This window comes from Vulpes lagopus, chromosome 1 (assembly GCF_018345385.1).
Source record: "Vulpes lagopus strain Blue_001 chromosome 1, ASM1834538v1, whole genome shotgun sequence".
Taxonomy (NCBI): Eukaryota; Metazoa; Chordata; class Mammalia; order Carnivora; family Canidae; genus Vulpes; species Vulpes lagopus.
The window spans coordinates 127772623-127786034 of NC_054824.1; the positions used below are offsets into that span (position 1 = coordinate 127772623).

General features: G+C 35.6%; 1 protein-coding gene across 3 annotated transcripts in view; it reads right to left on the minus strand.

Moving 5' to 3' along the window:
* DSC3 (desmocollin 3) overlaps positions 1 to 13412 on the minus strand; it is a 53696-nt gene that overhangs the window by 16339 nt on the left and 23945 nt on the right. For all 3 annotated transcript variants that reach the window (XM_041724272.1, XM_041724292.1, XM_041724282.1), the window contains 6 exons: positions 11614 to 11780; positions 8460 to 8594; positions 7885 to 8070; positions 1920 to 2179; positions 1667 to 1809; positions 466 to 690 (listed from right to left, as the gene is read on the minus strand). In XM_041724272.1, coding sequence (XP_041580206.1) covers positions 466 to 690; positions 1667 to 1809; positions 1920 to 2179; positions 7885 to 8070; positions 8460 to 8594; positions 11614 to 11780 — 1116 coding nt within the window. The remainder of the gene's footprint in view (positions 1 to 465; positions 691 to 1666; positions 1810 to 1919; positions 2180 to 7884; positions 8071 to 8459; positions 8595 to 11613; positions 11781 to 13412) is intronic.

Genomic DNA, 13412 nt, shown 5'->3' on the forward strand with positions numbered 1-13412 from the left:
TCTTTGTTGTAAATGGAAGTTTGCCTTAATAAAAATTTTTTTCATTTTTTATGCAATAAATAACACAGACCACATACAGTATTTGTAAAAGACTGAGTTAGGCTTCTAAAATATATTAATGAGACTATTACAACTAAACAACAAAATCTACTCTCAGTTATTTTAGAGCATGTAAAGCATTACTTTTTATTAAATACTTCAGTGTGCCTGGGTGGCTCAGTTAAGTATCTGACTCTTGGTTTCAGCTCATGTCATGATCTCACGGGTCGTGAGATCCAGCTCTATGTGAGGGCTCTGTGCTCAGTGGGGAATCTGCTTAAAGATTCTCTCCCTCTGACCCTCCCCTCACCTACACACACATGTGCTCTCTCCCTCTCAGCTCTCTCTCTCTCTCTCGAAAGAAAGAAAGAAAGAAAGAAAGAAAGAAAGAAAGAAAGAAAGAAATCTTTAAAAATAAATAAATACCATTAACTTTGGTGAGGGTCCATATTTTGTTCGTTTCTGGAGAAGTGTTTGCCAAGCTGAAATAAAATGGAGCACCATGGATAGGTTCATCAGGATCAACAGCTGAAATGTCTGTATACTTCATCTTGGGTTTGCAAACTGTTACATAACTTTGAAGTACTTCTGGTGGATTATCATTCATATCTTCAATGCTAACAGCAAGTGTTCCAGTACATGATTTACCATCTATGAAAGAAGGAAAAAAAGCTTAGCATAGTTTTTTGCATTCTCTTACAGTTTTCCAATAAAATTAACTACATTCTACATAAGATATATGTTTTCTTAAATAAGCTGATTATTACAGAAAATAGGATGTAAGAATGTAGAAGGATACGTGAAACCTGCAGATCATCTAAAATGAGTACCGTCATGGACAATATCAGCTACAACTGCCAATAAACCCAATAAACCTTACGCCAGGATTATTATCAAATAATAAAAATCAATGTGTGAATTTCAAGCTCTGTATTTTGGGGGAGTTCCTTCTGGTGCAGATGTTAATGAGCAGTAAAGAGGCTACAAAGAGTTATTCCAATCCTGATACATATTTAGGGAGTATTTAGGGGTATGATATATACACTTAGGGAGATTTTCAAAATATATGATGCTCAAGTCCCCAATCCAGGATTCTGATTCAGTGTGTCTAAGTCACATCTACAAAATGATTTTTTAAGTGCCCCAAATTAATTATTATTATTCTAATCATGAATTATTCTAATAATAATTTGAAGCCTGAGTAGAACCCCTGGGTTGTTTTAAGGAACAGAATTCAAGGAAAGGACCACTTTGCCCTAATAATCAGCTGAGTTATTTAAAGATTCTATTTTAAGTGGAATAAAGAGATGTAGAAGAGCCTGGTGAGAACATTTCATCTGATCCCAAACTTAAGTTTCATCTTTGCCGTCTAACACAGGCATCTATAGGCATTTGACGTTCCCCCATACTGCGGATATAAAGATAAATATGACATGGCTTCTTGTTGCTGTGAAAGTTCACCTTGTTAGACAATCAAGAGAAATAGGTAGCCTCCAAAATAATTCCTAACAATTCCAAATACTTATCATAAAAATTCTGCACAATAATAAATGCAGTTTATTTTCCAATTACTTTCTAAAATATCATATTAAAACTTAAAAATAAATGTTTTTTTTTTTCTTTTTACCTTGGTCTATTGCCAGGACTGTAATATTATATAAGTCATTTCTGGGAGCCATGGCCTCCCGGTCCAGGATTTTGGAAGTTATGATCGACCCTGATATCTCATCAATGGTGATCCATCCTTTAGGATCATTCAATTTTTTGTACCTGTTAATATAAAATGAAAAGTCTTTAGTGATACAAAATGTATAAAAATAAATTACTATCTCAACTATCACAAACACATTATCTGTATGTGGTTACAGACTTCTCCGTACCTTAAGTGGTTGCTACTTTTAGTTTCAGGGTCATACGCCTTATAGCCATTGATCTTTGACCCCACTGCTGCATTTTCTGTAATCCGTATGTACTGGGCTGCAGGGCTGCATTCAGGTCCTTCATCCTGATCTCTCACATGAACTGTCACCAAGGCTCTATTCATGGTTGTCATTCTGAGTGCGACATCTCTGGTAAATGGAGCTTCGTTGCCTACTCCAATTTCCAGAATCACCTGATGGTTTTCTTCATAATTCAGTGGCTTTTTAAAGAAGCACATGTATAACAGTATCAGTGTAAAATACATTTGGCATTTCAAATAGCAAGGGACCTTCTTTTTTTGGGGGGGGGACCTTCTTTAAATAAGAACAGTGCTGCATGAGTTCTCTCTTCCTTTTCAATCAGTACTGACTTCAACCCTTTGCTAAAGAGAGAGGGGATTCTTCACTAAGCCTTTAGCAAGAGTGATCTGAAAGTTTCTGCAGGTGGTTTTATGGAGTTGTAGAAAACAATTCCTAAAATATTTCTATTGTTCATTCTTACTGAGGAAAATTATTCTGAATCTGGAGATAATGTAAAAAGATAACAGTGTTTTTACGGCCCTGTCTTATAGCACTGAAGGACCAGCCTGAGGGGCATCTAACTCCAAATGAATCCAATTTTGTTTGACTTACTAACAATGACTTCCTATTGACTATGTCCATTTCCTCAACCACTGTACTATAATCCCCCTGCTACACAATTCTACTTAAATGATTCATCAGCCTCCAAAAATATTTAAGTGAATCCTTTGATTATAATTGATTTTCAGACAACAAATCAAGCAAAACCCATAAAGACATTATTTCACACTGTACTGCAAATTGGAAGCATTTTTTTTCCTTGATTCTCTTTCTGCTTATCAAAATCATCATTGGCTGACCATTGAACGAAATGAAAACAGATGAGTAAAAATTTTACTTTAAACCTTTCCCCATACCTAGCTATTATCAAGCTGAGATATAGTATCATGAGTCCATTAAGGAATGAATCATAATCCACAAAATGTCTGTGAAATTCTTTTTTAGTTTTTATAAACATTCCTGAAAATGGAGGGTCAAGGGGGAAAATGAATTAATATCTGTTTATCTATTGCTAATGAACACTACCTCACAAATTACATGTGTTGGTATGAACATGTAGAGAATGAGAGTATCCACTGGCAATGAGCCATGGATGGAAATTCACAAAACAGCTGCTGCTCTGGAGGAGGTGCAGTTATTCCATCCAGGGCCACTTGCTAAAAAGCTTTAGAATTTCTTTATGTAATTTTTCAAGGCTTATACTGGATATTGCTTTAGAGGCTAAAACTCCACAAGACTGAAAATCTGGTGGGATGTGAAATCAATGATTAATGAAAAAACAAGAATTCTCTTCCACCATAGGGTAAGCTTTATGTTTTAATTATTTTTTTAAAAGTGCAAAAATATCCTATATCTGCACTGAGACGCTATGAACTCCCTAGAAGATGAAGTGCTGCTTTGTGGTGGACCTTCTACATTGAGAATGACCAACAACAATATCTTCTTCACTCAAACCAATGTGCACTACTGCTGCTGCTCAAATGGAAATGAAATGTAGGGATGTCACCCAGGATTGAGCTACTAAAGACTGTATCAGCTCATGCTCTACAGTTCCAGAAAAGCTATCCAATATAGAAAATTGTAACACTAGCCCCACACACATGTAAGACTTCTAAAAATATAATAATAATATCCTATAGTTTACCAAGTGTTTTCATTTTCATTGTTATAATTGAATAGCTATTAGGGAGACAGAGAGAAGTATTTATGATTTATAGATAATACAGAGGCTAACTTTCCATCACATAACTATGCAAAGCAATTTAACATGGTGCTTAAGAGCGTGGTACTTGGAATAAAAGAGATCTAGGTTCAGATCCTGTCCTACTGCATCCTAGCTGCATCACTTTGGGTAAGTGTCTTAATCTCTCTGAAACTCAGTTTTGTCTTCTGCACAACTGTTACAAGAACAAGATTTAATATTGTAAGCCCATAGTGAGTGCTTTATACTATAGGATATAATAATCTCTCAGGCTGCCACACAGACAATTGAAAGAAAACAGTGACATTTTTTGTTAACAGCCAATTTAATGCAATAATAGGAGACATCAACTAGCAAGGCAATGTTTGGAAGCTTTGTTCAGATAAAAGAAGTACATATAAGCAATCTTTGGTTTAACTTCTGATTCTTTAACTCTTTTTGGTATAAATGAATAAAAAAAGTTCATTCCCAGCCATCATTATGTAAGTAGCCTACTGAAAGAATGATGGATTTCAAAATGCCTTGATTATACAGTGTTTGATTTTAAAATAAAAGATGCCTCATCAAGGTTAGAAAGTACTTAAAGATATAACTTAGGTACACAAACACAAATCTTGAGCACGGAAAAGGATTAAGATATCTTTAAAGACCAGTGTGGCTACCAAAGGAGCTATGTGATGAATTCAAGTTTTCTAAGGGTTTGCATAAAATATAGAAAGGAAAGTATACCATGGAAAACGCATATTTTATTGACCAACACGTTAGAGACTATTATGAATGGCTCAAAGAAAGAGAGAAGGTAAAATTCTGAGAGGAGCTAAAAGGAGAGATGAAGAGAGGAAGGAGATAACTTAAGAAATAAAAACATAGAAATAGAAATTAATTCAAGTTTAAAAGAAAATACCCCCTTGTGCAAGTCATGGTTTTATCAAGCTAAGTAACCCACATATGGAAAAGAGGAGAGAGAAAGGGAATGTGACCCAAGAGTCTCCAGCTGGAAGAGCAGTACAGTGGTTGTGAGGAAGGGTTCTGCTTCAGGAATGTCTGAGTTGGCATCTTGGTTCTATCACTTCCTATCTATATGAACTGGGGCAGGTGACTTCACTTCTTTCGACTTAGCCTCCTCATCTGGAAATGGGAAGAATGAGAGGAACAACCACAGGGTTGTTAGAAAGGTTAAAAATAAATCTTTTGAATCTAGCATTTTTTGTTTTGTTTACAATTTCAAAATGTGGGAAAAGAAACAAAATAAATTATTTTTATAAGCCAAGTCAAATACCAATATAAAAACTTAATAGGAATTGTGCAAAAGAAGAAAATTATAAGTATCTTTATAAGTTGTAAAATGGGGATAATAATAATATCTTATCCTAAAGAGGATGCAACAATTAGTTATAAACTACATAAGGTACTTATGTCATTCCCTTGACATGAAAGGTGATCAGTACTTGATAATTGCTTTTAAAATTCTGAAAACACTTCCTAGATATAAGAACTAGGATGTAATTATAAAATATAAGTGCAACTATCTTCTGTTTAAAGATAATGGGAATAAATGTACATAAATTTTATGGTGGGGATTTTCTTTATTCTTCATATGTGAAATTAACTTAAGCTGAACCAAAGACAAAAAAGTAAAGTATCACCATATAATTGCTCTCCCTACTGGGGAATCCTGAGATGGTAACCAGAAGTTGTTCATCAAAAATAAAACAGATTGGGGGGAGGGGGGGCAGCCCGGGTGGCTCAGCGGTTTAGCGCCGCCTTTGGGCCAGGGCCTGATCCTGGAGACCCAGGATCGAGTCCCAAGTCGGGTTCCCTGCATGGGGCCTGCTTCTCCCTCTGCCTGTGCTTCTGCCTCTCTCTCCTCTCTCTGTGTCTCTCATGAATAAATAAATAAAATCTTTAAAAAATAATAATAAAAATAAAACATGTTTATTAGTCACCCAGAGTGGGAAATATTCTAGGATATTATAGGCTATAATTTCTGAAAATATTTGGAAACATTTTTCTTAATGTGATCAACATTCTTTGAGGGGGAAAAAAATCCACTCTGAATATGAAAAAATGGAATGTACTACATTTTTTAGAATATATTCTTTTGAGAAAGTTTATTAAAATTCATTTTGTATTGCTTTAAAAAAACTCAAAAAATTTAATTCCCAGTGTTACTTAAATTTTGCCTTCCAAAGCAAGATGAAATCACTGATTTAAAAATAATAATAATAGGACTTTAATAATGGACTTGAATGAGAGAGAAGTGAGGACTAGTCTTCTAATCAAGCAGCAGATACAGAACATTCTAAAAGGTCTGAGCTTGGGTCTTTGACTTGAGCTACTGCAGTTGGCATAATCTTTCCATCTTAGAATTCAAACTACTCCTTTGACTTACTTCTAGAAAGAAGTTAAGATGGCGGTGAGGGGGGCAAAAGAGGTGTCCAGGAGAAATATTTTACAGAGTATCTGTTGCCAAACACATCAAAATTGATGCCTGACTACATAGGTATGCCTAACTTTGCAAATTGATGCATAGCAGCACTTTTCATAAGAATTATACACCACAGACCTTTAGCCTACCCAACTTCAGCTGCAGCTGTGGTGGACACTCCCCCATTTATGCTGATAGACTCACATCTCAAGCACACAAAGATTCAGCTCTTCACATTCAAAGTCTCTCCAAAGCCAGAGTGCTCTCCCCCTAGCAGACACAGCCAAGCCCAGAAGTGCAGGAAGCGCTGAGGTTCCCTAAAGGCAGCCTTCCACCAATGAGGCATGGGTATCAATGGAGTTGAAGGATAAATGTTCCAGATACCACTTTTGGAGGAGATAATTCTGAAGTACATTCTACGTGGTTTATTGTATGACTGAACACCAGAGGGGACTAGGTCAATAATGCAGACTTGATTGGCTTTTCATTCTTTCCTGTCTTACTTTTCCATTTTTACTCTGGCTTCCTGGAATCCACTTCCTAAATAATTCCTTTCATTGAGGTACCTGTCTTGGGTTCTGCTTTCTGGAGAGTCCAAATAAAACTGGATTGAGGTGTACCAATGAAGAGGAACAATGATCAGTATCATCTGCTTATTTCTTTTCCTACTATTATCAGTTAAAAGTTTCATTTTTCTTAAGTACTTGGTTTTAGTATTCAATTTGAGCATATCATATTAGAGAAAACTGAAATAGAAGTTTAATGTTGAGAGTAATTTGGAACAAATACATTTGACTATTCACATCCAAGTAGAACTTGCCAAGTCTTATTATGTAATCTCTGGAAATTTTTACAGAGCAAATAATTATAACTAGATATTTATGTATCAAAGTCTCCACATTGTTGTTGGCAGGAAAACTTCCTTTATTCAATGGATGACTGCTTCACCTGTCCATAGGACATTTCCTTTCTTATTCTGGGTTACATAGTAAAACCAAGGGTCCTTCCCAAATAGGGCCTTTTCTGCCCTCATAACCTGGACCCTAGAATAAAACAATGCAACCAAAAATATATATACAGGATAAAGAGTCAGCTCCTTCAGTGCTGTCTGATATAACACTATATTTCACCCTCAATTATCACCTATAAAAGATCAGATACAACCAGGCATATATTCCAGAGAAAGAGAGAGAGAGAGAAAGAGAGAGAAGATTATGGGCTTCTAAATTATGTCATGCAAGGAATAAAGGAATTAGGAATATTTATCGTAGAGAAGATAAGTTTCAAATGAAAATAGCAATCTTTTCAAACGAATTCTAGTTCTTCCATTAGCGATGGAACCTAGACCATTAAAGGCAGAATCCAGCCATGGAATATATATATATGGAGAATAATTTGGGGAATATATATATATGGAGAATAATCTGGGCACGGTAGAAATAAGGACTTGTAAGAATGAGAGCTCTCCAAATATGGAATCAGCTGCCAATGGAGATATAGAGATCCTTAGAACTAAGAATGTTCAAGCATAAGCTAGGTGACTAATGACTGGCAGCAAAATTATAGAAGAAAGACTGCATTAGATAGGAACAGTTGGACTAAACAAAGCTCTATTCCAACTTGTGGAGTCTTTGATCTGAAACTATTTAGTTGATTAAACCATTAGGTGAACAGAACTTGTTAGCCTGCCAAGTTGTCAATTATTATTACTGTACCTTTACAACATACAAGACACCTTCATTAGTCTCTTTGTCTGTGCTGATTTTGAAATGTTCATTTTCATTGCCCTTCAAAATGGTAAAATTGGCTCTCCAATTGGCAGTGTTAATTAAATCCTTATCTTCTATAGGTATTCGTAATATCTCCACATTGTACGCATTTTCCTCTACTGATGCTTCATACTGAAACAGAAAGAACTCATTAAAAACTTACTTTATAAAGAGAACTTCTACAAAGAAAGTAAAATATTTTTTCCACTCCAAGAGTATTGGTTCTTACACTTTTTATCTAGTTTATTTTAAAGCCATAAATCACAAGTACTGTCTCATTAAGGGTTATCTTTGAAATGAAAGAACTTCATTATAAATGAGGGCAAATGTTGTTTGTCTTCGACAAGAAGGAGATAATATAAATACTACAATGAATAAGTAAAAGAAATTTCAATGTCAGCCATTTAATTTTATTTATAAAATAAACATACATACCTCAAAGTATGGGATGTATTTTATTAATTCATATTAAATAACCAATCCTGGTTAACAAGAGATAGATTTTGAAACTGTGCACTTACAGTATTTTGTTTGAAAGTAGGTGCGTTGTCATTTGAATCTTTTACCGTTATGATGCAAGTTGATGTACCCACCAATCCAAAATTCTGACCATCCATGTCTTGTACTTTCATTATCAGTGAGTACTTATCTACAGTCTGAAAACAAAACAAGTATTTAATTAGTTTCAAAAACATTTGCTTTGACTCACAAATGAATTTTTTTAAGATTTTATTTATCTATTCATGAAAGGCAGAGAGAGAGAGAGAGAGAGAGAGAGAGAGAGAGAAGCAGAGACACAGGCAGAGGGAGAAGCAGGCTCCATGCAGGGAGCCTGATGCCAGACTTGATCCTGATGCGAGACTTGATCCTTGACTCCAGGATCACGCCCTGAGCCAATGGCAGGCGCTAAACCGCTGAGCCACCCAGGGATCTCCACAAATGAAATTTCAATTGTACCCTCTTCTATTTATGTGTATCCATGCTTTTATTTGATTCTATATTTGCATACTATTTTAAGAATTTGGTAGACAGGGAGAAGCCAAAAAGGTAAACAGAGGTTAAATTACAAAGAGCCATACTAAGAATTTAGATTTATATGTTAAGTAGCAGGTAATAAGGAAAAGTTTTATGGGAGTCATGGGGAGGGGCAGAAAATAAGAACACCTAAGTGTTAAAAAGAAGTTTCTTAAAGAAGATTTACCATAATTTGCAGTAAACTGAGCTGAAAGTCAAAGAAATCAGTTAAAGAACTCTTGAAATGGTGTGAGACAGTTGATGCAAATCTGACACAATGGCCATGAGGACACAGAGAAAGGGTAACAGGCAAGTTCCCTGGGCGTTAACATTTAATAAGATATGATGGTAGATTCTATATAAAATTTAAGAGAAAAGACAGAGCTGAGAATGATGCTTAGCCATCCTATTTGAATAGGCAGAGGATGTATTATCAATCATTGCAGCAAATGCAGAAGGAGAGCCAGTTCTCTGAGGAAGTGAACACTAGCAAAATTAGGAAGCAGGGTCAAAAGGAATGACTTGTGTTTGGGATATACTGGATTGTATGTGCCCATGGCAAATCTAAGGAGAAAGGTTCAGAAGGCACTTGGATGTTTGGCCCCATACTACAAGAGAGTTCATAGCCAGAAATACCAATCTGGGGGTCATTAGTATGTAGATGGTGGTTGAAATTACAGCAGGAATCACATTATCTAGAAGAGGTTAAAGGATGAGGAGAGCTGAAGATTTAAGAACAGCAGCATTTCAAGCATGGGGAAGTAAGACTAGGAAATGACACAAAAAAAGAAAGACCAAAGAAACAGGAACAGAACCAAGGAAAAGATGAGTTTTAGTTAAGTGCCAACAATAGACAGAGGCTTCAGGCAACAGGTGAATGTGGCAATTAAGAGGTCACTATTGACTTCAGTGAAGAGAGTTTTTGCAAATGGTAGAGTGATGATGAAATGAACTCATTATGTTATGACACAATTACCTGTGTTGCCCTTCTCTTCTATTTTTAAGCCACTCCTTTTGTTTTTGCTTTTTTTACTTTTCTCCATTTTCAACTTCCTATTTCTTCCTCCAGTGTTCATTTTCCCCATCACCCTTCCACATTGGCAACAAATATTCCCACCCTGAAATGCTCCTCTTTTAGGCTCACTCACTGATATCTTTCTTTCTCTTCCTCTAAATACACTGTTTTGTTTTGGTTTTTTATCTCCCTTGTTCATTTATTTCCTGTGTTGTCCCCACAACACACTTTGTGGTTGTTCCTTGAAAAATCCTGTTGACTTTTTTTGATCAGGAAAACAGACATGGGGACACCTGAGTGGCTCAGTGGTTGAGCATCTGCCTTCTGCTCAGGGCATGATCCTGGAATCCTGGGATCAAGTCCCATATCGTGTTCCCCATGCGGATGGGGAGCTTCTCCCTCTACTTGTGTCTCTGCCCCTCTCTCTCTGCGTCTCTCATGAATAAAAGGCATAAAATCTTAAAAAAAAAAAAAGGAAAAGAGACGTGGGTCTGACCACAAATCTATACAAGTTGTATATTCTCAAAGTATTTATTTTCTAAGCCTCATTTGTCAGTGTGTAAAAAATGAGGGAAAATGCTTGTTTTCATTTGATTAACTACATACTCTACCTATTGCACATATACAAAAACACACTCATACAGGCCCTCCCTCAATCTCTCCCATTTATTATTACCATCATGTGCTTTCTCACCTAAAATATCCTGACCACACAAACAAATTAAAAAAAATGACAAATAAAACCTTTGTACAAATTTTTATCCCTTTTTATGGGTTCTCATCATCCTTTCCTTTTCTTTGGCTTCAAATTCCACGGATTTCTTCTGTACATTATTTCTCCAAGTCATATTGATCCCTTTATTTGTGTTATTCTAGTTGCAGTGGGAACCACTGAGGTGTTCTAAAAGAGCTATTTTGTACACATGAAATTGATTAACCTGCCTCAGTCAATAGTTCAGGGCTCTGAGTTAAACATAGGCTGACAAAAAAGAGCAACAATAACAAAAATTAGGAGATTCAGTGCATTAATTTGACTTAGGTGAGTTAATCAAGCTTTCTGTCATGTTTGTCCTCTATAGATTGGATGGAATACCCATCTAGTCAAACGAGGAAATTATATAGACCAAATACAATTATGCATAAAGAATTTGAACATAAAGTGCTATATACCTGACAATATTCTAGTACTATCATCCAAACAGTGTTATAGATTTCATAATAATTCATCAACTCATTCATTCCTGATAAAAAACACATATCAATAACTAAATAGGGATCAGTGTATGATCTGAACTCTGAAACAAGGAAATTAATTGTCCCACATGAGAACTGAAGCCTTCACTGAACTGGAATCAACTAGCCACATGTAACAATAGAATAATATTTAACAATAGCAACTTTCATAAGAAATATATATTGTTCCCATTCCTTCTAAACACCAATCTTTAAAAAATAATAATAAAATAAAAAATAAATTAAATTTTTTAAAAAAACAATAGGTAATGTTACCAGAAGTCTTATTGTCTTACACCTAAATAAAATAAAATAAAATAGAAATGCCTAAGACTAAAGGAGAGCAAACTACAGTAAATGGGGTATGGGTCTCAGCTCCCGGAAAAATGATGTTCTATGGAATGGAAAGCTACCTCTCTGTCCAAATAATGAGTGACTGTGGTGATGACACCTGTGCTGGGATGCACAGAGAAGAGCCCAGGGGATCTAGGGGTCTGCTCCAAAATGCTGTACTTCAGGCGTGTATGCATCGTGTCCGGTTCATCTCTGTCTGTGGCACAAACCACTCCCACTGTAGTACCTACATGTTTAAAAAGAGAAAAAAGAGTCTTTAATTTCCAGAAGTGCAAAATACATTTAGGAGTATTACATTTTACAAATTTTAAAAGATTTTATTTATTTATTCATGAGAGACACATACAGAGAAGCAGAGACATAGGCAGAGAGAGAAGTAGGCTCCCTGCAGAGAGCCTGATGTGAGACTTGATCCCAGAACCTCAGGGTAACAATCTGAGCCAAAGGTAGACACACTCAACCACTGAGCCTCCCAGGCACCCTTATTTTTCAAATTTTAACAATGACAGTGGCAATATAATTTTAAATGTTATTTCTTCTCGGAGGTGTTCCATCTTTAGATAGCATCAATGAAGAAGACTTCAAATTTATAATTTAAAACACTATGATGCTGGGAATCAAGGTACACCTTTACTTTGCTCACTGTTAAGAACGTCTGATACTGGGGCACCTGGGTGGCTTAGTTGGCTAAGCGTCTGCCTTCAGCTCAGGTCCTAATCCTAGGGTCCTGGGATGGAGCCCTTTGTCAGGCTCCCTGCTCAGCAGGGAACCTGCTTCTCTCTCTCCCTCTGCCCCTCCCTGCTCATGTAAGCACTCTCTCTCTCTCTCTCTCTCTATCTCTGTCAAATAAATAAATAAATAAACAAATAAATAAATAAATCTTTAAAAAAATGTTTGATAGTAAATCCTAAAAACTTATTTAAATGGCAATCAAGAATAATTACAATACATATATTTGTTGAAATACTGTATTTAAAGGAAATAAAAACCAATTAATGCAAGAAAATATTAGTTTTAAATAATTTTTCACCATAACGTGTCTTTAATATATGTATATATGTATGTGTCTAAATAAATGAATATATATATATACACATATATATAAAAAGAAAGAGAGAATGTCCAATTAGATATTTATAATTATCTAATGACAAGATTTTTGCAGTGGATCAATATGAAGACATGAAGTAATCATGTAATGGTAAGAAAACAAATGATATTCATCTATGTTCGCATAAAAAAAGTTACCGATCTTTGTAAGGCAGAGTATCTTCTTTCTGAAATTTTACCAACAGGACACAAACATTATTTTAATTCTCTGGATAAGAACTGCTTTACTTATCACAGAAAATCTTCCTAAAATCTTGACTTCAGAACCTTTTATGAGTACTATACTTAAATGTTAGTTGAACACCCTTTGTCCAAACTTTTGTGTGTGAGTTATGGCAAATTCAAGCACACCTAGTAGTCCAGAGTATCACAGCCCAAACTGGTCTGAACCTTCTTACATGGGATGCTTCCAGTGCCTCCGGTTAGTCAGGGCATCAAAGTATTTGCCCTGGATTATTGTCTGTCATGATCACAGAGAACAGAATCCTCAAGAAAGACTTTAAAACCAATGATCTCTCTTTGAAAAAAAGAAAAGTTGTACAAGAGTCATAGTCGCTGTGAAGCTAAAAATATTATAGGTCATCTAATGCAATTAACTCCTTTTACAGGCCAGGGAACTCAAAGGGACTGCCACCATTTCCCACAGTGAATTAATAACAGACCCCAAATCAAAAACTAGGTTTCTTAAACTCCAAATGCACAACTTTTATTTTTTTAATTGTACCATATGAGTAATAAAGAGGCTAAC